The sequence below is a fragment of the Drosophila eugracilis genome, unplaced genomic scaffold (assembly GCF_018153835.1).
Source record: "Drosophila eugracilis isolate 14026-0451.02 unplaced genomic scaffold, ASM1815383v1 contig_764, whole genome shotgun sequence".
Taxonomy (NCBI): domain Eukaryota; kingdom Metazoa; phylum Arthropoda; class Insecta; order Diptera; family Drosophilidae; genus Drosophila; species Drosophila eugracilis.
The window spans coordinates 448,416-476,302 of record NW_024573661.1 but is presented as its reverse complement, the minus strand read 5'-3'; the positions used below and the strand labels follow the sequence as shown (position 1 = coordinate 476,302).

General features: G+C 40.4%; 3 protein-coding genes across 9 annotated transcripts; 1 reads left to right on the top strand and 2 right to left on the bottom strand.

Moving 5' to 3' along the window:
- Positions 1-38: 38 nt before the first annotated feature.
- On the bottom strand, positions 39-6,093 carry LOC108107052 (menin). Its single transcript, XM_017214415.2, is given in 6 exon segments — positions 39-1,708; positions 3,847-4,652; positions 4,716-5,177; positions 5,566-5,686; positions 5,688-5,891; positions 6,004-6,093. Coding segments are annotated over 5 exon segments (2,292 nt in total). The 5' UTR covers positions 5,835-5,891; positions 6,004-6,093; the 3' UTR covers positions 39-952.
- On the top strand, positions 1,885-3,436 carry LOC108107053 (microtubule-associated protein RP/EB family member 1C). The gene has a single exon (XM_017214417.2). It carries the CDS (start codon positions 2,042-2,044, stop codon positions 2,858-2,860), a length of 819 nt encoding a protein of 272 aa, XP_017069906.2. The 5' UTR covers positions 1,885-2,041; the 3' UTR covers positions 2,861-3,436.
- A 1,931-nt stretch (positions 6,094-8,024) lies between the features above and the next one.
- On the bottom strand, positions 8,025-27,881 carry LOC108106924 (trafficking kinesin-binding protein milt). Of its 7 annotated transcripts, none has more exons than XM_017214179.2 (6): positions 27,518-27,881; positions 24,802-25,102; positions 24,075-24,284; positions 12,613-12,891; positions 10,685-12,290; positions 8,025-10,540 (listed from the first exon to the last, which is right to left on the bottom strand). In XM_017214179.2, the coding sequence occupies exons 2-6, from the start codon at positions 24,974-24,976 to the stop codon at positions 9,451-9,453; spliced, it is 3,360 nt and encodes a 1,119-aa protein (XP_017069668.2). In that variant the 5' UTR covers positions 24,977-25,102; positions 27,518-27,881; the 3' UTR covers positions 8,025-9,450. The 7 variants fall into 7 exon arrangements, with proteins under 7 accessions (XP_017069668.2, XP_017069667.2, XP_017069665.2 ...); XM_017214178.2 differs by having other exon boundaries at positions 27,610-27,881; XM_017214176.2 differs by lacking the exons at positions 24,075-24,284; positions 24,802-25,102; positions 27,518-27,881 and adding exons at positions 17,610-18,573; positions 22,514-22,667.
- Positions 27,882-27,887: the final 6 nt, after the last annotated feature.

Genomic DNA, 27,887 nt, shown 5'->3' with positions numbered 1-27,887 from the left:
ATATGAAAGCTTTTCTAGAAAAAGTGTTGTATCACATATAGAGGAAGTGTTAAATATGTATTCTTTTGTTTACCATTCGGATTTGCCAACTGTTTCGTTGTTTCAAGTCAACAGTTCGTAACAAAGTATTGAATTCTTAAATATTACAGGGTATACATGTAAATCGAGTTAAATCAAACAGCTTAGCCTCAATAAAATGCTTTAAAGTAAATACATAAATATGAGCAGTTCGATATCCATTTTAGATTTCCATCAAGTTTTCTTGTTGATAAAAATTTAATCAAAATCATATATAGAACCGATTTTCTGCTTTCGATTTCGAAAAAGAGCACCAATTAAGTTACGCTTAAACAATAATAATAAAAAAATGTTCAAACATGATGGAGGGGAAATAGACAGTTATAGCAATAAATACATAAAAGAAAACTATAACAGCTAAAAATACGTTATAAATACTTAGCATAACTTAGCGTTTTGTGTGCCTGTTTTTGTTTGTTGGGACATGTCAGTGTGTGTTTCACATTTTATATTTCTTTTTTCAACGCTAAGCGTTCTATAACGGCTTCATTTTTTTGTTTCGTCTCGCGCTTACGAACTATATAAATACACATCGAACATCAAAAATATGATAGCATATATATTATGTGCGCGGTCTTATGGTGGCTCGATTTTCTACGGTTCAAGACAAAACTTTGATAGGTCAAATGGTCGAAAATGAATCTTGGATCTCTAACTTATAAAACAATTTTCTTTAAAAATGTATAAAAAATATTTCCAATTTAATGTATACGTCTGTTTTGACTTAATTATGTCAGTCCTTGACTTTAATAAAACTTAGTAAAGAAAATAATAAGTTAGCAATTACATAATCCACAAAAAAAAATCGAACCACCTACACTAGCACACTTGATTAATAAAGAATTTTCCAATATGTAATACACAACAATGAGGATTACTCGCGACGCGTTCTCTTTGGACGTGAGGCGGCTATTGAATCTCCTCCTGGGGACGATGATGATAACGACGCTCCGCCTGTGGCCCCTGAACCACTACCTCCTCCACCACCAACGCCACTTAGCAGATTGTCGCCGGAGTTTGACGAAATAGCTGTAATGGTGGCTGAAATTGTAGCCGATTGTTTCTCCACTCCCCGAACCTTTCGGGAGGCAACCGACTGGGCGGTGACTTGGAGAGAAATGGCATGGGTGTTGAGCTTTTCGGCCAGCAAGAGATCCTTTAGGCCCTTCATCTTTTGGCTGTACAACGTGATTACTGGCCTCTTGAGCATTATCTCGAAGGGGTCGTAGTCGTCACTCATCTCCTCATTTTTAGCTTCTTTGTGCTGTGGTTTGCCCTGTTGGGCATTTGTAAGATTTTGGGACTGGGCTTGGCCGGCATTGCTAGCCTCGCTAGAAACGGGCAATTGGACAGAGGTGCTACTGCCATTGCTTGCATTAGTTGTTGTTGTTGTTGCTGTGTTTGCTGGAACCTCCTTTTTGTCGGAATTATGGTTGTTGTTATTGCTGTTGCTGTTATTATTGTTGTTGTGGAGTTCAATAATATCCGATTCCTCAACAGAAGCTTGTTGCTTCTGGTCGGCAAAGGGCTGACCTCCGCCCTGGAGCAGGAAGTCTGGATTAAGGATTTTCTCGCCGCAGGCAGCGGTTAAATCGGCCAAAGTAGTCGGCAACTCCGAACTTTTTGTCTTCTGGCAAAAAGTAAAGATCAAATTAATAATTTTGTTCAGTAATAACACTAGAAAGACATAATTTTTGTTAAATTTTAAAAGTAAATCTTAGAAGGCTGTTATTTTGCTATCTGCAAGGCTTCAAAACAAAGAGCAAAATCAAACTACAAATTACTAAAGCCACTTCATCTATAATAAATAGGCCTCTCTATACATATTTAAATATTATAACGTTCCGTTGAACTCAAACAAATGAGGTTTACGAACGCGAGCTCTAACTAGAGATCAAGAAAGAGTAATCTGTAAGAATTGCAGCGAAAGCAAGTTAATCGTTTAATCGTTAAAGCTGGAACAATGGAACAATCCAAAAAACTAAAGAATAGATTTGCTACAAATGTTGTGGTACAAAAAACGGAGATGGTTTCCATAAGGATCCTGATGGTGTTTCTTAACCAAACACTAGATTGCGATTTACGGAGCATGGATGACCTTAAGACCGGAGCAGTATACTGCCAAGTCATGCATAGACTATTCCCCACTTCGATTCAGATTCATAAAGTCAAGTTTTATACGTACAAAAAGACTGACTTTGAGATCAACTTTCGGATACTGGGCAACTGTATGGAAAAACTAAAAGTTAATCGGCAATTGCCGGTGGGAGACTTAATTAGTGGGCACAATCAGGTGGAGTTTTGCAACTGGATCTACAAATTCTTCAAAAAAAACGACGATGGGAGTGAATATGACGCCAAAAAAGTCAGGAAAGACTCGCGGATTGGGCTTTGTAGGGCTCCCGAGAGCTCCGGGTTTGCAAATGGAGGCAAAAATGCGATTTATAAATGTAAATCAATGATCTTTAACTATTCTATGGATACATTCAAATACGAAAGAAGAAATAGCCTGGATGGTCGAATGGGAGAACTGCCAAGATTCAAAAAGTTAGAACAGGAACGGCCTATCATACAACCGACCCAAAAACCGAAGCCTCGAAAGGAAATCACAAATGCCTGTGGATTTCTCGCCGAGAGTAAACTGGTATCCCTTCCCTCGGAGAGCGAGGCCGAGGTGGAGCCGAGTGGCCAGAAATCTGATCTGCCAGCAAAATTATTGACCAATGATAATACTGAGAAAACATCAAAGGCCGGACATAGCATTTTCAATCTCTTCAAATAAGGGGAACCAACCAGAATCTATCTGCGATTTTTTGACGTGGAAAATTCTAAGGGAAAAGTGTACCAAGACCACACAAGATCTTAAAGCCAAGATTCAAATCGTCGAGGATCTAAAGTGCAAGATACGTCGCTTAAGCAGAGAACAGAAAGAACTCGCCGACAAGCTGGATCTTGTAAAGAAAATATTGCTTAATCACGACGACGATCCATATAATATTGTACACCAACTAAAAGGAATCTTTAAAATTCCACAAGTAGTGACAGTTGCCCCACGCCAGCTCACTGAGCAACCAATTCCCACAGAAGCTAAGCAGGATAAACGTCCCACTCCCATTCTGCAGTCAACCGGCAGTCAAAGAACTCTCTACAGCACAAAAAACCCAGAATAGGATCAAACTTTTAGTTAAACATAGTAAGCACAGCGAACCGAAGGAGCAAAACTCAAAAGGGTCTGTAGACGAAGATCCAGGCCACAATCAATGCTCCCCTACCTGGGAGCCCTAAAAGATTTTGCATTGCGACAAGCATTGCCAATGCAGGGCCTCGAGGGAATCGGATAGGTATAGGTACCTTCATCGTTTGAACCGTAAGAGACATGTTGGGGAATCCAGAAGGTCGTGTTGCAGGAGCTGCAGAGATTTGGACCACGGCCATAGGCAGCATTCTAGGGACTCTGACCAAGACAGAAAATATTCGTGCTGTTCTGCAGACCGAGACTGGGACTATATGTATAAACAAGGTTCACGGATAACTCGGAACGGACGTTCTTTACCAAGGAAGCGTTAAATATTTCCAAGGTGCTCCATCGAAATAATATTTCAAAAAAGCACAAGGACAAGGAAGCAAAAGGATATCGATGGCAGGCATTAATTAAAGATAAAACCCTGTTACTTCAAAATTTTTGTTTAGTTCCCTATTAAATTATATTAAGGATTTTGTTCAGCTATATTTCAAAAATTAATTTTCTAATAAAATTCATCTGCTTACCTCTTCCTTTTTCACCAACGTGTTGTTATTACCCTCCAAAGCCTCTAATCCCGTAGCTTCCTTTGACTCCTTAGCTTCCTTAGCCTCCTGTTCCGCCCTTGCCTGCTCCGCCTTCGCCTGTTCCGCTACCAGATCCTCAGGCAACTTTATGACCACCTGGGACCTAATGTCGAAATCAAACTTGGTTATATTATTCACCAGGGGCTTGGCCCAACCAATATGCAATATGGGCGTCAAGCTGTCTTCCTCCCACTGGCAGATGCCGTCGTAGAATCTCAACAAATTGGCAAACACCTCCGAATCTCGTAGAATACTTCTCGCCGAATGACCTGAACTCTCGGTTTTCATCACATACGGTATTAACTCGTTGGCAATGTCCAGTAGCTCTTTGTAGATCTCCTCGTCATCCCGGCATTGATACGTATACAAGCGGATTACGTCCGCCGCATTTGCCCATGCGGCAAAGGCGTCTCTGTACTTTAGCAATCTATTATAGTAGTTTCCCTGGTAAGTATACGGATATACGTGATGATTTCGGTAGTGCGTCCTTGCCGATTCTATGGCCTCGCGGTATAGCTGCTCGCAACTAACGCTCGGATGTGTCCGATGGATCTCCTCCAGCTCACCAAGAGTGCCCAGAGCCATCGGATAGCGTTTAAGGTGTCCCAGGTCATAGAGTAACCACAAAAGCTGCTGCTGAAGCTCTGCCACTTCCACGCAGTCACTGTTCGAGGTCAGCGAGATATTCAGAGCGGCACAGATAGCCGCCACTTCCATTCCACGCTCGCATACCACCGCCAAACCACCTAAACGATGGAAGTATTATTAAGGATTAATATTTCCTGACGACGATTAAACTTTCAACTTACCCAAGTAGAGCCACGATCCAGATTCGATCCCAGGGCGAATATCCTGTCCCCGCTTATCTTCGCTGCCTTTGCCGTGCCATGTTACCTCGATGGTTTCCACGCGCTTTTGGCCAAACACCACCCACGCATGATCCTCGGAAATGGCCAGTCGCACATCTTTGTAGCCCAGCAGCTGGCATCCCGCCACCACGGCCAGAGCAACTCCAAAACAGTCCAACTTATTACCCGACAGATAACTGTAGAGGTTCTGCAGATGCGCGCGATCCTTGTAGCTGCTGCGGATCAGCGAGTTCCAGATCACGTCCGATACCTTCTTGATCACCTCTCGGGTGGCCTGGCGGTGGGGCTTTGGCTTTTCGACCACCGACAAGATCGTCTGGAATTTCTTATAGAGGCCGGCGATCAGTTCGTGGGTAACTACCGGGAACGGAACGCTGTTTCCCATGATGACATCGCTTCCACCTGTATATGGAATGGAAGAACTATTAATAATGTTTTAATTTCATTTTATAATCTAATTAAATAAGTCTCATTAGTGGCGTTTTAAGTGGTACACTCTTATAAGGTATATAACATTTCTTATTTAATGGCCTTAAATTAAAATTAAGTTAAGCTACGTTGAAGGGTTATAACTAAATGATACTTCAAACTGAACAATTAATGACTTCAGAGTCAAACAGCCCTGTTTAAGTTGTGCCATTATCAAAAATTACGAAAAACAGCGGCCAAAAACTTATCCAATTTGCCTGCAACCGCTTCCGTTTTAACTGGTTTCCCTTTGCTAAATGGTTAACGGTGAACGCGAGCGGTAAACGGTGAGTGTGAGTGATGAACGGATGACTATACACACCTGTCGCCGCCTGACTGATGTCACCTGCTGCGGCAGCGGCGGCCGCAGCCTGAGCGGCCTGCGCAGCAGCCTCTCCTGTTGTCAGAGACAACTCGATGTAGCCAACCACAATGGAGAGCAAGGGTGAGATCGGGCTCTATGCCAGAGGTTAAAGCGCGACGGAACAAATTGACCACATCGGCCGTGGACTTCAGGGGGAAGAGGCTGGCATCGATGACACCATTGAGCGCCATTGGACTCGCGCTGGCGCTTCTGGTAATCGTGGACATGGTTGCCCGCGGGGGTTCTTTTAATTACCAAAATAGTTTGCAGGAACGAAAATCTGACTGCAAGAATAAGAGAAATGGATATTAAATAGAATGATTTTGTGTTGTAGAAATTAATTAAAAAAAGGTTGAAATTGTAATTATTTAATTGTATTATTTAATGTGGACTTACCAAAATATGACTGCCTTGTCCTGGTGCAGGTAATTGGCCTGGTTTTATTTTCTTCAGATTCCAGCAAAAAGAGAAGGTTTACATTGGTTTACATTAGTGGTTACCTCTTTCAAATCTTTTCCGAATCAATTTAGTTTGTGTGCTGTTTTTGTACCACCTTTTTCATTAAAAATTCAGGAAATCTCAGAAGAATGTGGAATATTTTCCACCAGTATCATTGGGTTTCCCGCTTTTCGGCTGAGGAAAACAAGAATAAGAATTGGATTAGGCAATGACAAGCAAACTCATTGGAGTTGACAAACTTACCCAAAATAGCAGGATATCCTGGATCTTTCCACCTACTCGTGGTTTGGTTTGGAAGCTCCTTGTTATTATCCTGCTGAGGGCCTGGGACTTTTGCCTGGATTTAGCCGATGCAAAATGCCAAATTCTTGTTCCTGCCGCTGCTGCTGCTTTTGTACAGCCAGCCACTTTGTGCCTGCAACATTGGCAACAAGTTGACAAACAACTTTTTGTCGTTGTCGCACCTTCTTCTCGGCCCTTTTCCGCTTACTTATTTTCTCCTTTTCTTTGCTTTGTACTTTCAAGAGCAGGATTTTTGTTGCTGCTTCACTTGCACTTCTCATTTGCAGCAGCAACAGCAACAACAACAACAAGAACAACAGCAGCAACAACTAAACAACTGGTTTTCTGCATGAGTTTGGTGAATGTGTGTGCGTGTGTGCAGCATGCATGTGCATGTGCACTGGAAAATATGTATATATCCTGTGGCCCTGCGTCCTTCGTCCGCGTCCACGTCATCAATTAATCGGCTCACGGAGACAGGTGAATTTCACGCACTTTTCTTTCACTCGATTTTGTTGTTGTTGCTGTCTTTCGGTTTCAGTTTTGCGTTTTGTTTTTGTTTTTTTCGTCAACCCGCCACCCCCTTCACTTATTTTCCACTTGACACGCAGTTGCTTTTTGCCGCTTGAATCTTCCGATTATCTCATCGCAGCGTATTCCATTCGATTCGAGCATTATCTATGCCGTTCTTTGATCACTAATTGGGCGGGTTTATTGCGCGGCAGGCCAAGTGAAAACCTGGTAAACTTCCGACGAAATACTGCGTGTTGTGTTTACCTCGCGTGCCAGTGTGTCCACACCTAGCACGTGCCCAAATGAGCAATAGTGTTGAGAAGGGGCGCACTTGTGGGTAAAAACCAACATATGTGGTATTTTTGGTATTTTCGGGAAAACAAGACAAAGGTGTGAAAGAAATAGTCAATTTTGGGGGAATCACGATCTAAAAGCGATATATGTTTAAAGTAATGCGCATAGCCTCTTTTAAGATGCAAAGTAGTTGCACAAAGCATTATACGAAACCGTAAATAATTAATAATGGTTAAGGTCTTAAGAAAATTTTTTTTATTTTTATAAAAACAGTTGAATTAATGTAAAATAAATCCGAAAAATATGTTTTTTTATTTCCACTTATCTTGAATTCTTAAGTTTCTACAATTTCAGAACATTTAAAATATATTTAGAATGGATTTGCTTTAGAGCTGATCCATAATAAATGTTCTTAAGAAAATATATCTTTTCGTAAAATTGAAAATTATTAAAATGAAAACCGTTTTTTTTTAGACAGAAATCTTTTTTGTCATAGGATCTTTGGCATTTGAATAAAGCCCGTAAGCCAAAGCTAACACAGTTAAGAAGAATCTAATATACTCTTTTACTTTACGAGTAACGGGTATAAACAGCTAAATAACAACAAAATTCCTTCCTAGGCGAACTTGGTACTATTTCTTGTATATGCCATAGCTACTCCTCGTTGCTTCTTGCCGCCCTTATGTCTTCACCGTGGTTTTCTAAACTATAAGAAATCTTCGTGTTAAATTAAATTAAATTTTAAATTTGTTTTACATATATGTCTTACACCTAAAACATTTTTCGTCAAGGTCAAAATTATTTATACATACCCAATATCCAATGATCACATTATAAGTCGTAAAAAAAACTAATTTGTTTGATTTGTATTTAACGATGTTCTCTTTATTTTGCAGATATAAATAAATATATTGGTAATTACAACTAATAACTTTTACAATCTTTTCTGTATTCCAAATTTGTTGTATAATTTACGTTTTTGGGCACGCACTCGATTAGCTTTTAACGTCAACTGCTCAGTTGCAATGCTATTAAACAAAAATCCTCGAAAACGTGCACAACTCCAATAAACATATGTTACTTCTTGATCTTAATCGATATTTTCTTATTCCATGATATTTTCGTTCTTCAAATTAAAACCGTTCGAAGTCAAAGAACAAAAGTATTGACCTCCAATTTTACACATCAGAAGATTTGAGAATCCTGTTAATAGACTATAGCCGCGAGTTACTGTGTTTGGATAACATGTGTCCGTGTTTCGCTAATGCTGGGTTGGCTATCGGTGCAGTTCTAATCAACAGCCATTTTATTACTGGATCTTGGATGCTGTTTCTCATTAATGAATCTATTAATAAGGATATTTTCACACATTTGTTCAGTGCTCTTATGTTCTTTTGTCTCGAGTTTAGGGCGCTCTGCTTTGAAGCTATGCTGTAGTTACACATAGCCAAAGGAGCACCGACCCAGAATAGGACTAGAAAAATAATCGTTTCTCGATTTACTTTATGTATTTTCGTAAGGGGCAGCGCACTAAGCACCGAAATAATAGTTAAGTCAAAGCAATAGCATTTTGAGTTATGATCTTTGTGATACAGTATTTGGGAAGGGGCTACTGTCTCTTGTTTGTGTGGAAAGCAAAAAACGCAAACTATATACGCGTGTAAAAAAATATATATGCACCTCTTTACTTAACCACATTCAAGTTACAGATTGATTTCTCTCCTTTTGTTATTCCTATATACAACTTTGCACCTGCTTTGACCCTATACACAATTCATAAATCATAAAAATAAATGTATACATGGTTTCGTTTTCGTTTAAGTGGTAATAAACACAGGAAAAATAAATACAAAATTGGCAAAATGTAGTTTAATGTAAAAATAGCTGCTTTGGAACTCGATGTTCAACGAACTGAACTGGCCATCGTTCTTGATTCTTAAACTTCCGCCGCCAGTTGAAGCAAAAATAATAATATGCGAAGTACTTGATTAATAACTACTAAATTTAAACATTTCTCTATAAGTATTTACAAATCACAGCTACAAACACTAAAACCTTCTTCCAGTGTTGCTTAAGGTGGCGATGACAGGCATTATGCGGGGCTTTAAACAAAAAAAAAATATATTCAACTGAACGTTCACACGATTACATTACGTTTCGTTATTCAACTCGTTCCCGCGTTGTGCTTAAATAAAAATGTTCTCTAACTCGCATAAGGCATATTTTCCATCCTTTAAAAGTAAACTATAGTCCAGCAAGCGTAAGAATAAGGTTGTGAATGAATAGCTATTAGTTTTACAGCCAACCGCCCTTGCGACCAAAGAGCAAGGAACTAACTGAACCCACAAACGCCTGTGTAATGCTCTGCGGTGCCGCCTCTTCCTCCTCCGCTGCCTTCGCTTCATTTCGCTTGATGCTCAGCTTGCTGCTGCCGCTGTCTACTACCTTTCCCAGATCAGGACGCACCCGTCCGCCTCCTGCCGCTCCGCCTGAAATTGTGCCCAAGTCGGGCCTCTGGCTGGCCATACCGTTCTTCAGCTGCCTCCGCGATTTCTGGCGCTGCATCTGCTTCAGCCGCGTTTCGCTCGCCGTGCCATTGGATGCCGTCGTTTGTGCACTCGATCCAGAAGTTGGCTGACTTTGTGCTGCTGTTGTTGTTGTCGTGGGTGGTGTGCTCTTTGATGGTTTGATCTTCATCACTAAGCCCTGATCGTCACTGTCATCGCTATTGTAGGCGCTGGTGCTGCTGCTCGTCGATCTAGCTACACCTCCTGTCGCTGCAGCTGATGTTGACGCTGTTGTGGGCGTGGGCGACTTTAAGCCTCGATGCAGGACACCCTTGATTTGTGCCCGATCAAAGTGTATATCGTCCACAATGCTATTGGTGCTGGTGTGCAGACTCTGAAGGCTACCACTGCTCAGCGGGGAACTGCTTCGGTTCGCTATTCCCGAGCCAAGGCCACGCTGTGCGCTTATTATGTTCTCCAGTCCAATGCTCTCCACCTTCTCGATCAGGTTCAGCGATCGCAGTGCACGTCGCTCCAAGTGCGACAGCATGATCTTCTGCTGCTGCTGCTTGCTGAGGCTGCTCCTTTGCTTCTGTTGCTGCTGGTGATCGCCGACGATCTTGCGGCGGATCAGATCCGCACCTGATGAGAGCAATCCAAAGAGCGGCTCGGGAGACTGGGCACGAGGTGGCGATCCCTCCGGGCTATTACAAGGTGTCACCGTGGGCGAGAAGTTGGGACCGGCGGGCGTGTTAAGGGCACTGGGCGTCACCGCCTTTATTCCCCTCTCATTTAGCATTCCAGCGAGGCCAAGGTTCACCGAGAATGTGGAGCAGGAGTTTTTGCGCGAGAGTCCAGCACGTGGAGTGGCGGGACAACTGAAATGCAAGATTTCAAAACGTTAAAGAAGCTTCCAAAAGATATAAAAATTTCCTTATACTTATACATTTATAAAGTATACAACAATTTAAAATAATGTTATTTGATTGTAGAAGAAATATTCTTGAGTATTTTTTAATCACCTGGGTTGTCTTGAGGTTGATGTGGAGGCCATTCGCGAGGACATCTGCGACTGCGAGAGGAACGACAGATCGTTGACGAAACCATCGTCCGGATGCATGACCATGCTGTTGGTATAGGTGAATGTGCAGCCAGGCGCCTCGAACTGTTTTCCAGGCAGATCATCGCTAACGTCCTCTTCAACGTCCGACAGCGTGTAGATCTGCATACCCAGATCGTCCAAGCCACGCCCACCGCGAATAGTCACGCCAGGACGTTCGTCCAGCAGTCCGCTTAGCGTGGGCGTGGCCAGGCGAGACCAATGGTGCAAAGTCTGCGAGCCCTCCATGGGCTTAATGATCTGGAGCTTCTCAGGCAGGCGCCATTGGTGCGTCATCGAGGCGGACATGTGATTCGTGGAGCCCGACATTCCCGAGGAACCAGTGGACATGATGCTGTCCGGCGTGCGCACACCCAGCGGGAGGTTCGAGTTGCGGTCGTTTCCTGCACCGTGAGCCATGGGCTCATCGTAATTATAGGTCCCAGCAGGCGCATAAGACAGCATAGCACGGCGGGCCAAAACCTCTGCCGGCGTCAGCCTCTTGAGAGCCGCCTCCAGCTCCTTGGCGCCGGGCGCTCCTGGCACACCAGAGGGCTGAGCTGGATAGCCGTCATCAGACTGGGAGTTGAGACTCTCGCTGGACAGAGTTTTAACGCCCAGCGATTGACTGCTACCGCCACGATAGTAAGAGCCTGCTGGATACGCCATGGAAGCCATGCGCGGCCCCGAGGTGCTGCTCATCGACATGGCACCCAGTTGGGTCATCGATACGTTGCCGCTGTCCATGTAGTTGCCGCTCTTGCCAGCACATCGCACTGTATCGAACACCCGTTTGTACGGTGGCACATGGCCAGATCCAGCGTAGATGCTTCCGCCCATGGTAGACGAACTCATTCCGCCGGACGGCATGTTCATCATCATACGGCTAATGCGGTCTGCAGACCGTTGGCTGTCGCCAGATATGCCAGAGTCCAGACTATTCTCTGAGTACAGTGACGACTCCATTAGCTCGCAATGCAGCGAATCCGGCTGGAATAGACCACCGCCCATGCCGGCTCCACTCGTACCCAGACCGCCGAGGAAGGAACTCCTGGCCTGTGGCTGCGACCGCTTGCGTTGTTGCTTTAACTGATCTTGGGCCGAGTGAAGCAAAGCGAGCACCTCTTCATAGCGCTGCTTGAACTCCACCAGTTCCAGAGCCAAAGCGTTCTGATTCTCCTTGGTCACATGCAGCAGCGACAAGTGCTCGTCGTTGTCTTGCGTCAGTTGGTGGAGCCGCATCTCTGCCTCAGCCAGGCGAGCGGTCAGACTCACGATCTGGTCGTGCTGCAGTCGGTTCTCCTCCCGTTGCCGCTCCAACTCCAGGCTGATGTTGTCGTACTGCGAATTGGCATCGTTCAACTGGGCACTAATGTCGGCCATTAGTTGGCGCTCGTGCTCCTCCACCTCGTCTGTCTGATGAGCCAGCTGGGTTGCCTCACACTTCAAAGATTTGTTCTCGTCCAGCAGGGTGTTCACCTTGCGCTGCAGAAGGTCCAGAGTAATGGACTTCGACATGGTGGGAGTGTCTGTGGAAATAAAATGTAAACATAAAAAATATTGCAATAAAAAAATTCATTTCTTTAAGAAACAATATATGGTTTCATCTTCAAAATAATACTTTCCTCATCACAAATTAAACAATTTGCAAAATAAATGCATTATTTCAAGTACACCAAAATAATAAAACAAATTTTTTCATTATTATTGTATATAAAATTTAAAAAAAAACTTTGAAAATTTGATAAAAGATAGATGCTGCTGTATCTCTGCATAAATCTTTCCTCTTACTAAAGCACTATTTTTCATTTTAACTTTAGCGTAAATTTATAAGTAACGTGAAATACCCACCAGTATCTGTTCCATCATCCGCATCGTTGGTCAGCACCGAGATAAGCTCGTTCTTCTTGTGCAGCTCGTGGACCAGCTGGGCACGATCGTCGTTGGCGGCCTTGAGATCGACCTCCAGATCGGCGACCCGTGCCTCGAGGGCATTGTTCTGGGTGAGTAGCTCCTTGCCGATCTGCACGGTCAGCTCCAGATCCTTCTCTTTCTCTTCCAGCAGTCGCGTCACGGCCTCAATGTCATCGTACGCCCGAGTCATCTGGCTAACGCGGTTGCCGCATAGAACTGTAAAAAATATAATAATTTTTAACTTTAAAGATCAATCGTAGCTCAATCGATGTAATAATTTAGAAATTTGTTTTTTAGGTTCTGTTCTGACAGTATTTAAAAAATATATTTGTTAAAATAGTTAATTCTTAGGTTTAAAATTTTTAATAATGGTCAGTAAATATATTTGATTGTATAAATAATTTACAAAACCTAACAAGATTAAAAAAAAAATTAAACAGGAGAAGGACTAATATGTAAGCTATCAGAAAGTTGGAAGACAAAATGTTTCCATTTAACGTTTGTTAAATTAAACACTAGGCTTATGTAAATGCAATCTTGCGAGCGTGCACTGTATTACAGGCTCTCCTCGACAGTGTTGGAAAGGGTTCCAAAGGCTCCAAGTTGGATTCATCGATTTAACAGTAAACATTTAGCACTTCAGCACCTTCCATTAGCAGTTGCTCGTTCTGCTGCTCTCCCGTTATTGGACCCTCTGCTGCGTTTGCGGCTGCTGCAATGTTGCTGCTGCTTATGCTGCTACTCAAGGAGAGTTCATCGTCGTACTCAAGTTCATCGTCCGTGATGAAGAAGTCTTGGTGTAACTCCGACCAATTTTGGCATGCCTCAAAGGCCAAGTCTTCCAAGTTGGTGGTAATGGTTGTTGTTTTTGATGTGGAAGCCGCTGCAGCTTCCAATGTGCCATCTCGCTCTGATGCACTTGGCAAAAATCGATGATGGAGCCCACTGCCGGCAGCAGTCTCCCTCTCCGTTTCTCGCTCTCTCACTGGCTCCATATCCATCTCCTTATCCATTTCCCCATTGTTTACGTGCGTCATTTTGTCTTTGTTGCCTTCTTCTCGCTTTTCCTAAGGCAAATTCTTTTCTTAGTCACTCTGCATTCTTTCGATTTAATTTAAATTGCATTTAAATTTAAATCGTCTTGGCTTGAGCAATTTCCTCTTCGATTCGTATTATGTAATTTTTAAAGCATTTTACAAATTCTGTCTAGGCACTTTCGGTTTGTTTGGCGGTGTTGTTTTTCTCATTTAGCTCTTCCCCTTTTTTCCGCTTTTTGTTTTATTTTCTGAGAGGGGTCACATGATTTTGTAGTTTTTTATTCAATTGCCTTGATGTTCGTTGTGAACGTAAACATTAAAACTAATTGCTAAATTAATGCGAATTGTCCAGAGTCACAAGAGAAAATGAATAACTGTCATCGGCGGTGGTTCGCTCTCTCTCAGTTAGTTTTTTTTTTTTGTTACCACCCACTGAACGCGGAGCATGCGCAAAGTAACTTTACGCTCTTTAATTTATTTTTAAAAAGATTTCGCTGGCCGAAAAAAAATGTTAAAGTATGAAAAACACCTCGCTTGACTGCTCAATGTTATCTTTTTTGTTTTTGGTTTTTATTAATAGCCATGAGCGCAGCTTGGAAACTGGAAGTGGAACTTCTTGCTCGGCCAAACGCACACACACAAATGACAGGGGCAGCTGCGACGTCGACTGAGGATAACCGGCAGCGCAGGCAGCAACAACAATAGAAACAACAACAACAACTGCAGTCTGCAGCATCACTTAAAGTAAAAGGCGTTTTCCCAAAGCAATTCCAGTGAAAGGGAAATGGCAATATTTACAACTACAGATGGGAATTCTATATGGAATATACATAATACAAACAGACTTGGAAAACTCACATGTTGCCAAATATTTCTGCGTTTCACTTCACTTCACAATAACTATATAATAGTTGTTTAAAAGTCCAAAGGTTAAAGACATTAACCACACACACAGCACACAAAAAACAAACTATATAAACGCGAAAACTTCAAATCTAGATGGCAAGAAGAAGACGATAAAAAAAACTGCGCTCCAAACTCGTGACGGTACACACTCATACACAAATACAGTTTCTTCTTCTTATGCCTTTTGCGTGTTGTTTTTTTTTTTCTTTCTTCGATTCTTTTTGCAGTTTGCAAAGGCTTAAAATTGCTCACTTCATCTTTAACCGCATGCACACTGTTTGAAATCCCGTTTCCTTGACTTTGGCAAATTGTTTGGCACAAAGTGTTTGATTTTGCCGTTCGAATTTTGCACAAATTGTGTAATTTACAGATTGCAGATACTCGAGAGAATGACAAACGCGAGGCGTGGAAGCCAAGAGTGAATGAATTTTGTTTGTTGTATTGGAATTAGGATCCACATCCACATCCACCACCATATCATCCACATTGGGGAGAGCAATAAGAGAGCAAGAGAGCAGTACAGTATTGCCAGCACAAAAAAGGTAAATGAAATGTGCTGCAAGATATTCGACCGTTTGATACCTCGAAATTAATTAAAATTTTATGACCATTTAAATGTTTTGTATGCTACACATATTTAAAAACATATATTTATTGAAATTATTTTACTTTTAATCGATAAACTTATTTTATTCAAATTTAAAAAAAAAAAAAGACACTATTGTAGATAGATTAAAATTAAATATAGATTATAGTATAAAATTGAATGTATTGATAGAATATATAATCAATATAAAAAGTATATAATAATTCAAAATATTTACTCTCATATACCCTGTAAAATGGCAAGCCATTGCTACTCAGCTGACACTCGAAACTTTGGATGCAAATGAAGCGAATAAACACACACCCAAGGCGAATTTGCCAATTGTTTGTTTTCCCTTGCAATATATCATATTTCCTATTTTGCAGGTAAACAGCGAACGAGACAAAACCAAACTCCAAATAAAAACCGGAACCATTTTCCGGATAATCCTAATCCCATTCATGGTTAGGGCGCGAAAAACTACGCGGGTAATTTTCCGCGTACCTATCCCAGACAAATTTCCACGAAGTCCAGAATATTCAGATAAAACAGGTAAGAAACTTTAGCGGAGAATGAAATGGCATAGGATCAGCGATGGATAGCGGATCTACGATTCTTCCGGACTTCGTTCCGAAAATGAAATATCTACATAGATTGAGAGTTTCTGGACCAACTAATGGCCCACTTAATGATTTACAACACGTGCCGATCAGTCATAAAAATCTTGAGAGAACTCATAACAGATTAGTTTTATACATCCTATAAAATAATAAAAACTATGGGACCTGTTTCTAGTGTTTTGTTTTCTATATGAATTATATAATTCTTTTATTTTACCTGTCTCAAGATTTATATCTCAAAATAAGCATATTTCATATCCCCCATAAAAGAAAAAACATTATAGTTCATAATAAAGAGTTCATTTTACGGTCATTGAAATCAGGTTGATATGAGCCATAACAATTAGTATCAATTAGTTATTAAATCGGAAGATATACGTAGAGCTATAAAATCACTTAGGAATAAATTAAGAAAAATATTAAAAAAAACTGACAAGTTTATTTCGAGATAATACTGAATTATAAGACATTTTGATTTTCTAAACCGAAATAATCCAATTTAGTCCTAGTTTTCCTTTTTATGGCTTTATTTATAGAAACATGATTTATTTTTACATAAGAGTTTTATGAGTTCATAACATTTCTTAGTAAAATACAATACTTTACTAAAGTCGTCATTACTTTTTTAAGATTCGGAAAATCGGCTTTACGTGCAAGTCATAAAACGATTCCTAATGGGTTTTTTTTGCAGCGTTACGCTAATAGAAATCCAGCGATGATTTCAAGACAATAATGTCATGTGGTTGGGCCTGCATTAAGGCAATAAATGACTAGAGCTTTTTGCCGCAATCAATCGGCCAAGATAGTGTGTGTCTGGCAAACAAATGATAAGCTTAAAACGAAAGCTCCTCTCCTCATTTTGGCAAACTAAATTAATACAAACTTGCGTAGATAAGTGCCGGCCCTAGCAATAAAGATCACAAGCGCTAGATGAGATCATGCGATTTTCAAGCCCCTCGAAACTTAATAGTTTTTCTAATGAACTTGCTAAAATCGTCTATAGACGAATATTGCAGGCTTCAAAGAGGCATCATAAGTTGTGCAAATATCAACATGGCAGACTGGCTGGGCTCTAATAACAAGTCGGCACGATCAATATAGTATATCGAAAGCAAATACGAAATCTAAATAAAAGCAAATAAACAAGAAAAAATTAAGAATCGAGCCTATATGTGCAAAATAAATGGCTGTCGTGTTTGCCCACACGTCGGCCATGACAAAGAACCCAAATAGACAGGGAAAAACAACACTAAGGTTCCTTAATTGGAAATATATATAAGGCTTTAGATAAGATAAGCTCAAAGTAAGGCTAAGGCACACGGCATGGGCCAAAACCAGGGCTCGCTCTGCAGGCTGCACTTCACCGATAAGGGAAGAAAGTAAAGAAATGTGTGGCCATAAACTGAAATACTTTAATAACAGTGACAATCTTGTTAAATGCCACATTTATAAGTAAGACTAGATTGATTGGGGATTATAGATATCATTCCTTATTGTTTTAGATAGTATTTATCAGACTACTTAGTACTTTGAATGAATGTATTCATATGAAAACAAAGTCAATATAGTTTGAAGCACTTTAACTCATATCGTTACTAAATGGTCTATCAAATCTAGAATCTTTTCGAGTGCATACTATTATCGCACACTCAATTATCCACTAGAGCTCTTTATCTCTTGTGCAATTGAGAGTAATGGATTACAGTTAAAAGCTAACTATTACCTAAAAGTTTTGAAAACCTAAACTATCCTATACAAAGTATCTTTCCCAGCCTTAGTTCTTACCTTTGTTCGTCAGCAGACTGCGCACCACCTTCAGGCAGTTCTTGCCATCGACATTCTTGGAGGCGTAGTACATGAGTTCCCAACTGCTAGCTGCCTGCAGTAGCTCAGGTGGCAACTCAAAGTGCGGCGCCTCCAAAACACCAGTGATAGGACTCGGCACCGGAGTACCAGGCACACTGCCCTCCGCCTTCCGCTGTCCCTTCGACGCAAAATCATGGAGCAGGGCCAAAAGCGGAGCTGAAACGCCCAGCGGTGTATCCACGGACTTTGGCCCCGACTTCATTTGCTGGACAATGCAGCGCATGCGATCCACGGCCTCCAGCTCTAGTTCCAAACGTGTGGGTGGTGGCTCAATCCCGTTGACGATCGCCGACATCGAGGAACAGCTCGATATACTATCAAAATCTGTGCCCGATCCATTTAGCTGCTGCAGTTTGTCTGCCGATCGCTGAGAATTGGTGTCCAGATGCTGACCTAGCAGCTTGTAGGTATTCTCAAAGTGTTTGCTTGAGTTGGACGGTTGACTGGTGATCAGGGTGGCACTCAGGGAATCCTCGGAAGCATTAGAGCTCAGGGAGCTGCTCGACTTGCTTAAGACCAGGGAGGTCGACGAACTGCCGGCTTCTCCATCCAAGCGAAAGGTGCTATTTAGCTGGACGCCATTCTCGAAGGTTTGCCCATAATCGTCCGCCTCTTGCTCGACTATTATGGGCAGGGTTTCCAGCTTCTTGATGGGATAAGGTGGCTCTTGATCTTGCTGATTTGGTTTACTTCGCATTGCACAGTTGAGGAGTGGCATGTTGTTTTACGTACATTGTTTTCTCAACTTTATCACGAACTTGTTGTTAAATTTTCAATTTGAACATGTATTGGAACAGCACACAAATAATTAACTTGCAACGGGAAATTTAAAGTTATATTGTTAACTGCTTTTCAGGGATTTGGCTTGGGTTTAGTTTAGTGCCTATAAAGATTACGAACTTCATTAAAATACTGCGCAGTGGATTCTTTATCTTTACGACCGGAATTGCAATCATCGATGGGCTATTTCTGCCCGACACTCGCACTAACTGTTACTCTTTGATTATTAAGCAAGTCAGCAGCAGCAGCAGCAGCCAACGATCTGCGGAAGATGTTTGCCTCATTTCCCAAAAAAAAAAAAAAAAAAAAAAAAAACCAACAATGGCAAATTGTGTGCCCATAGAAATCCCAACATTTACATACAATGCGAGACAAAAAAATAAATCAGAAATATTTCAAAACTGCGACTTCACACCGCAACGCCCAGGAGAAGAGTGGACAGATTGTGGGCATCGTGGAAATTTAGTGGCTACCACTAGAGGAGAAAAGTTGGGCGCAAACAAGTTTTACAAATTAGTTTGCCTTGCTTGGAATGAGATGCGTTCGAATGGAGCCGCTGTGCAGCATGGCCAAGATCACGTAGGTCGTGCTGGGAAAACTCGTAAACTCGTAAACTCATAACTCTAGAACTCGTAACTCAGGTAGGAAAAAGCGTGGGTTGCCTCAGAATGCTGACCATCCGTGTGGAAAACAGTGCATAGCCCAAGAAGTGGTCCATTCACGCTCTCAATAGCCATTCGATCATAATTCATATGGGTAGACGGGCGAGCGGGCGAAGTGAAAGAAAATTGAGCTGAACCCAACTGAGATAACTGCCGAGCTAGATACAAGATACTAACTAACGGTTGTGCCAAATGAACGGCAAACATGAGATGACCAACATAAAGCTATCTAGTCGAACAAAAAATCTTAATACCTAAGATGAGATGATTCAACCGATCCGAGTCACCGCTTCAGACTTAGCATTTTGTTTTTTGTTGTCCCTGCAGTTGAAAGCGGTAATGTGCTTTGCGTAAAAAACTCATTTCAGTCGCGGTTTTTTTAGGGTTCATCGACATGCATACAGCGTATGCACTCATGAGTCACGTTCCCCAACTTTAAATACTTACAAAATCGAAGGGAGCCCACAAATAAATGACATTATCGCATAGATAAACCTATATGACAAACGAGCTTCAAGAATGAATGGCATACAACTTGATTGGCTGATTGAATATAAAAATATGAAATAAAAGGGGGAAAATAATAGACGATGGGGCATTCAAAAGCCGCAGGGTAATTATGTAAAGACAACTGAATAAATAGCTGAGGGAAAAGCCAGCAAAACATCCGAAAAAGGCCAATCAATTCGTACACGCGAAAATGAAACGAAAACGGCAGCAGTAACATTAGACAAACTCTGTTGTTATTCGACATGATTTTTGTTTTTTTTTCTCTGTTTTGCAGTTTCTGTGATGTATTTGGTTCACATCAACTTTCACAAACTCTGTTGGTAATTAATTATTGGCAAAAGTTTGGTGCATTTAAGCATAGTTTTATGGTCACTGCAAGATGAGCCATGTCCAAGACTTTATTGGGAGACGGTCGGATGGATTAGCTGCTCATTCGCCTTAAGAGTTCAAGAAAAGGAAAGGAAAATAACTTTTAGGGGGTTTATGAATGGCAGCTAAAATACATATCATTTCTGACGTAGTTAAGCTCAGGTAGAGCAGTAAGTCCATCAATGGAGATTATAAATCTCTTTTAAATGCTATCTAAAAGTATGCAGTAAAACATAAATGAATGTTTCTACACAATTTCATTGCGCTTTTGGACTACTATATATATGTTTGCATACTTTTAGACAATCTTATTGGAGATTTGCCTTTATAAAATGTAACATGACCAAACTAAACTAGATGAGTAGAGCTTAGAGACCTAAAACGACTTTAAAAATCTGTAAATATTTAATTTCACATTCATAACTAACTAACTTTTGGTACACTTAAATCTAAATCAATTCATAATCTCTAATTTAGTCTTTCTACAAACAATGATGAAAAGCCGCCGACGGCAAAGTCAAGGAAGTTCGATGTCCGCGACAATTGATATGCGAGTGAGTGATAGGCGGGGTAATTATTGTATCATATGGCTATTACGGCGGAAAATGCTCTGAGCCACATTTTCTTGCACCAATTAACGCGCAATGTGAATGTCCTACTCAATAGGCCAGTGACACAAAGAAAAACGCTTAAGAGGCGGAGGTAGAGGAAAAACAAACTGATTTGACGAATGCCTGCAGGTGCAGGTGTTGGCGAAATGATGTAATGAAAGTATGTCACAAAATGTAAACCATCTCAGACAATTGTTTGCTAAAAAACAAGCAAGCAAGCGGCATGGTCAATCGGACATAAGCCGCTTTTGGTGCTCGAATTAGACCAACGAACATGACACCAATTGTTGAGCGCCATTTGGTTCGGCAGAAGAAGCTTAGCACCAATAAAAACACAATTGCCAGGGCGATTATGACTGGCCATTTAACGTGCCCCATGCCTCTTGCTTCAAGCGCCATTTGCACACACACACACACAGTTTGCGGTTACTTTTCTGCGGAACTCTTGATGAGCCAACGGAACGCGTTCTTTGACTAGATAAACCGTTGATTGATGCGGAAGAGCCACTGGAAGATAGTCGTAATCGATCAAGAAGCCACGCCAATGGAGTACAGTTGATTCTGCTTGCACAAGAAGTTTTGAAAAGGTTAGATAACAAATTCACACTGGTCCATGACTCACACATTTACTAATCGTTTACTTTTAATAGGTGGCTATTGTGGAATTAAATAGTATGACTAACATTTATTATTTATGCAGTTTGAACAATATAAAAAGGAGTTTTTATGAACATGATAGTTTTATGTATTACAAATTAACCAAGAAACTCTATATTACACAGCAAAAGCAAACTTTATGTTTTCATTTCATATTCTTGATGTTTTATTTTCATTGTGACATTAGTTCACGAAGCAGAAGTTTGACTGTAAATCGTGAAAATCATGAAATTCCAAATAGTGTCAAAAGATAACAAATGAAATTGATCACTTCCACATGGATGGATTGTCCAAGTTGACCTTTAATTTGATTGTTTGTTTATTTAACACAGGGAATTTCAAATTAGCATCTGGAAGGAGTCTCTATTTAGCCAGGGATTACTGTAAACCGGCTGGACTCGAAGAACTAGAAGACGGGAATTTGTGTAACGGTAAATGGTGAATTACCCACCTATACGCACATGTATGTAAACATATCAACACACACACACACACCCAAGACAAACAAACATAGGTGAACAGCTGGTAAGAATAAGAGAGACGGAATGCTGATCCGAGACAGAGATAGACAGCGAATTCCAATAGAGGACTGGCTATACAGAGAATTGAAATGCTTCTTATCAGCGGAACCAAAAGACGGAATGGAAAAACGATTATGTAAAGAGACGGAACGACAACAACTGCATGTGGAAAGTGGAAGGAAGGGAAGCCCATCTAGAGGCAAGAACAAATTAAGCTGACAGAAAACTAGCCCTGCCCATGGCCTCCACCCAAATAACGCCATTCATTAAACAAGCGCTCCCTTTAAATGTTTACAACAGCCAGCATTTTCCTCTTCATAATTCACAAAAAAATAAAAGAAAAAAGTTTAGCACACACACACATACATACACTCGCAGTAGTTGTCCTAAAAATAAATTCAATTCGTATGACGGCACGAACAAAAAAGCACTTGGAGAAATTCCAAATGCTTCTGGCACACACCGCGTATGAGCAATACAATGCGAACGCGAAGTATTATTAATAATTTTGCGTTAATGATTTTTCGGCAGTGCCATTGCTACGCTTTTTGCTGTTTGCTGCTTGCTTTTGCTTTTATCTGACACAGATATTTCTCGAGTATTTTTGGCAAATTATGCCAGACACACACGCACAAATTCACTGCCAAACGAGCGAAACACAGATTTTTCCTTATTTTCGCTCTTCATAAAAAGTGTTGACCACTGCCGCTTACATTTTTCGATTTGGCACACTTGGTTTGGTTTGGTTTAGTTTACGTATTTATTTCGCGGCGGCGCTAAGACATTTGAAATGCGCACACAAGCACGCGGACCACCATCACTTTTCCCTCTTTCCCCACCGATTTCAAACGTCCGACAAAATCGAAAAGCAAATTGACAAAAGCACGCGCAGCGTTACCGGATCGCCAGCCGGGCCCCAATCAGCTGTGCAATGGAGCTGTCATGTGGCAGCAAATGTGTGTGAATGGCAAGCGGCAGCTGTCGGCAAACGTTTCACAACACTGTCTCGAGCAACAAGTGTTGGACTTAGACAGAAAATCGATAAGTCGATGGATTGATGGTTGGCGCGTATTTTGTAAATAGTTCATGTATTGCGCTATTTTTATAAAATAAGGTCTATTTTTTATGAATAAGGTAGTAGTAGTAGTTTAGTAGTTTAGATTTCAGAATTTTGGTTGAAGTTCCTGAACTTTTAATATAAAAATAGGGCAACATTTTCACATTTATCTTTGTTTTCAAATTGTTTAAAGTGAAATGAGATGAATTCTATCAAATAAATTTAAATTTAGCAAACTAGCATTGCTCTGCAACGCACTAATTGATATATTAAACATTTCATAAGTTATGAATCAAAACCTAAATCATCTTTCATAACTTGTCAACTCGCAGAACATAAATAAACATGAACTAAGGCGCTCGAAAAAGAGCTTTGAAATATTGACAATAATATTCGCACAACTGCCAGAGACAAAAAACTTTTGCATGTGATACAAAAAGAATTCTGCATATAGTATATTTGGCAATTTATTTTTAATCTGCTTTCTTGCGTAGATAAAAGAAAATTGCGTTCTGCCTCCAAGTGAAGGTGGATAAACAATTTGAAAAATACTTAAAAACGCATAAAAAACATTTGTGTATTTAAGAAAACAAGAGCATAATGACAAGTTCAAACAAAATGTTTATATGCTGCTGACAAGGGGGTATAACATATACCTATTTATATATAAAATATAGTATACTATATAGAGATTGTATAACTCACACTGAATATGATTCAAAGGCTGACGGCACAAGTTTCCGCTGATAAATTCGTATTAATTGGGCAATTGTATAGCGAGGCAGAGCTGCTCACCAGTGCCATAAAAACAAATATATTTGGAAATTCAAATTCCGCTTTTGGTTTCACCCATTAAAGTCTTGCAATATGTACATTGTAAGTACATAAAAGCTTAGAAGGTTTTAGTTTTAGTAGAGATAAAGTAACTAGTAATTGGTTTTCTAAATATTTAAAATGAAAACGATTTCAAAACATCAACTCTAGTTACTACCTTCACAAAATATTATCAAAAAATCATTTAAACTTAAAATAATTTTTAGACACAAGACAAAGAACTGTGCCTAAAAACCGAATCTTTTATCACAATATTCAATGAGGTTTCAATGAACTCACTTTTCTTTGCAATATGACTTAGTCAGTTTTTTGTTTTCAATGGAAAACAATTGATTTCCAATAGGCCTATTCTTAGTCTACAGTATTAATCAAAAACCACTCACGGAAATAATTGAGGCACTCTCTTGTCTGCTCCTTGGTCAGGCCCAGACCTTCTGGCGGAATTGGTAGCGCTGGGGCAGGAACGAACCAGTCCTCATTCGCATATCCGGAGAAGTTTGTGAGGAAGTCGTTGCGCACCTTGTACTTGGGTATCTGCTCCTCCAGCAGCGAAAAGATCTCCACCTCGGGCAGGTTTTCGCTGCTGCATAGTTCTGATGTTATTAAGAAATGAATATATTAGCAAGATGATGTGAAAAGTAGTTCAGAATGCAGCTAAAGTCAAACTTTCAAAAACTGATTTACTATGGAATACTTTAAGACAAAAATAGTTATTCTGATTGTTAACTAATATACTACACTTAAATTCTATCTTTAGAACTATTGTAAATCAAATTGAGTAGTTTTGTTATAAACTATCTATCAATTCTGTCTACTCTTTACTATTGTATTTTTCAACGAAAAATATTAATTTCAGATAATGAAGTGGTGTCTACCTATTTTTCTGACTAAAGTTATCGACTATTCCAATCACCAATCATTTACGTAAACCTTACAAGTGGTACAAAATCTTATACAGTTAGAATCACTTCTAGTACAATACAATAAACTATTCGGAATCAAATTATAAGAACAGTGGGTTTTCCAAGGAAAACTCTTATTAACTATCAATCTGGACAAGATCAGCTTATGGAAGTTGGACTGTAGATGAAAACTATTACAATATCTCACCTGTTAGGCAACTGGCATCGCAGGTCTGTGGTCTCGGGGCAGCCACCGACTGCGAGTGCGTCTGCTGGAGGAGACGCTTCGACTGTAGGCGCGGCAAGTGCTTGCTGAGGGTCGCCTGGGCGGAGGGACTAAGCGGCTGTGAGCCGCCATTGGCCCCCAGAGTTGCGGATAGCATTAAATGTTGATCGCTCCTGGGTAGCAGTATTGTCTTGGATTTGTTACTCTTTGATTGTTTGGTTAGGGGTGGACACTTCGTTGGTTGGGGGCTCCTCCTCTGATCCGCGTCTGGTTAGTTGCTCAACTGGAAGTAGAGAAGGAGGGGTGGGTTTGTGTTAATTTGCTGAAAATCACATGAAACTAATAAGCCAGCTGCCAAGCGACTTTTTCCACTCTATTTTCGCTATTTACCATCGGTATGAGTTCATTGCTAACAAGCGAATAAGGGGAACGAATGAACGCTACTTCTGCTTATCTTTTTTTTTCTTGTTGTCTGATAAAGTCGGCTGGTGAATGTGAATGATTATTAATACTATAAATATTAGCGAAACGTCAAAGGATTTTCGACTAATATTTATCAACTATTAAAATGGCAGTCGCAAAGACCCACACTGGTTTGAAATGCTACGCGGTTTCTACGAAATACTAGAGTGGGCCCTTCTCACACGATACAACTTTTACTTTTGAATAGATTTGTTGAATTTTTGTTTATTTATTGACACACTGTAATTAAAACCATTGTTTTACACGTAAAGTTTCTCTTAATGGAAAAAATCTCGGAAAAATGAATTCAGAAAGCACTAACTTTTACCAATAATGGTCGATCTTAACAGTTGAAGTGGTATAGTTGCATTTTGTGTTCCAATATAAAGACATCCTGATCACGTTCTTCTTTATCAAAACATTTAGCTGCCAATGATGAACGGTGACTGATTTTTTTTTGGCCCGAAAACGATCAATTGAGTGGAGTCTGCGAGCTTTGACGAGTCATACGGAGGTTTTCGAGGTCGGAAATGTGGAGTACTCGAAGAGCAGATCCAAGAGCCGAAGAGATGGCCAAAACCATGTGAAACAGATAGACTACGTGCTCAGAGCCGCGTCGCCTGCACTCGGAAATATAAAAAACAGCGGTGATAATAACGAAACGAGCGAACGAGAGGCAAAAAGTGTAATTAGGCAATAAACACCACACAGAAAGAACTGATATATGGCGATTGACATTAATTTTTGTGTTCTTTTTGGAACAGATACGATAAATGAAATGTAAAGAATTATTTTGTAATTATTTTTTTTTAGTTTTAAAATTTAAAAGACATTTTGTAGCTAATGAAACTTAAAAGTTTGTTCGAGAAGGGTGGGTTTTTTGCACTTGCATTTTTTGCTTAAGGCAGATGTTTTATTATCGTGCAAAATATGTGATCATTGGGAATACGAAAAAGGGTATTCCTGATATGCTTTAAAAACGAGTTTAGTGGAAACACATTATTACGTTAGGCATACAAAGTTTATATAATAAACGAAATTTCTTCACAAATCAGATAAATTGTACTTTGACAAAGATGTGTGCTATAAAAAAAGTAATATTATTCTTTCTTTATATTTTTAGTTTTGTGATTCCAATCACTGAAAACCCCAAAACTGACTTGGACCTTTCGGGCAATATTCTTAAGAGGTTCGATTTATTTTTGAAATCTGATAAAGGAGTGTCCCCTTATACATGTCACAAATATATGAGTAATGTAAATATCGATCTGCTTTTTTTTTTGAGTGCAACCAACAATAATCGTGAGAAGTCGAGTGTGAATTGAAGTTTGCAATTTGCAACTCGCATCGACTTTTAAACGATGACGCACAAAGAGCAAAAAGTTCTTAGCATGTGACGCCAAAAATTTAGGTGTTCCCTGCAATTTCGCGATACGGCCGCGTAATGATAACACTAGAAAATCAATGGCGCTGTTTTTTTCGCCCATTTGGCTGCAGTTTGGATTGCATAACGCTTAGAAAATCGAAGAAATGAGAGGAATTCGCCAATAGCCAGAAATAACAACAAAACACAAAATTGTGAATGGAAACCGCCGGCTAACGGTAATAGTTTGGCAGCTCAGTCGCAGCGCTGCAACTGCGCTGCTGTCAAGTACACACACACAAACGCATTCTATTACTCACACACAGGAAGGCATTTTTCAAATTTTCATTTCTTTTTTTCTAGACGTAAAGAGCGCGCAATTGTCAGGCCAAAAACACTAGCGTGAATGGCATAATGCTCTAAAATTAATTTCCAAGCGACGACAATCCTCAAACGCTTGCCAAAAAGCCAAGCAATTTGTTAAAGTTGCGTTGTTTTGGCACTCAAACACTCACACACACACACACAAGCAAATGGTTCTTCACTTATATAAGTAGCGCGTCGCTTGTTTTTGTTGTTTAATGGGGCAGGGTCATTAGACGACACCGTTAAATGTTGCATGTGGTTTATTTTTTATGTTTTTGTATTAAAGCATTGATTTATCACCAGCAGCATGAATCAGCTGGTCTGTGGGGGTGGTGGACAGGGGGATGCTGCTTGGGGGAGGTCAAAAAATGAACACACACGTACACGAATTTGCGGGGGCGCAGCTGTGCACTAGTGTGAGTGTGTGCGGGAATTATAAAACATACACACATACGCACGCACTTCTCACATTTCATAATAATTTTCACAGCTCTTGGACAAACTAACCTTTGCGCCAAGGCGTCCAATTATTGAATTTTCATTTTCGGCTCTATAATGGCCCTTCTTTATGTTGCTGTTGTTGTTGTGGTGGTACCTACATTTCTTGTTGTAGTTGGCTTGTGTTTGCCATATTTTTCGTCGCGCTGCTTTCACAAACACACACGCACACGAAATTCAGGGGTCACATGGAATTTTCCTCAATTCCGCCTCTAACATCGCGCTCGTCAGTAATTGGAAATTATTTGCTATTAGTTAATTGTCTAAAATATGAAACGTACACCGTCTCCGTCTGTGTTTATCCGCAAAGGCGAAGAATTTAACTTATTTTATTTAGCCCGATTTCGATTGCCTCAGCCCAACACATGCAAGAACCAGG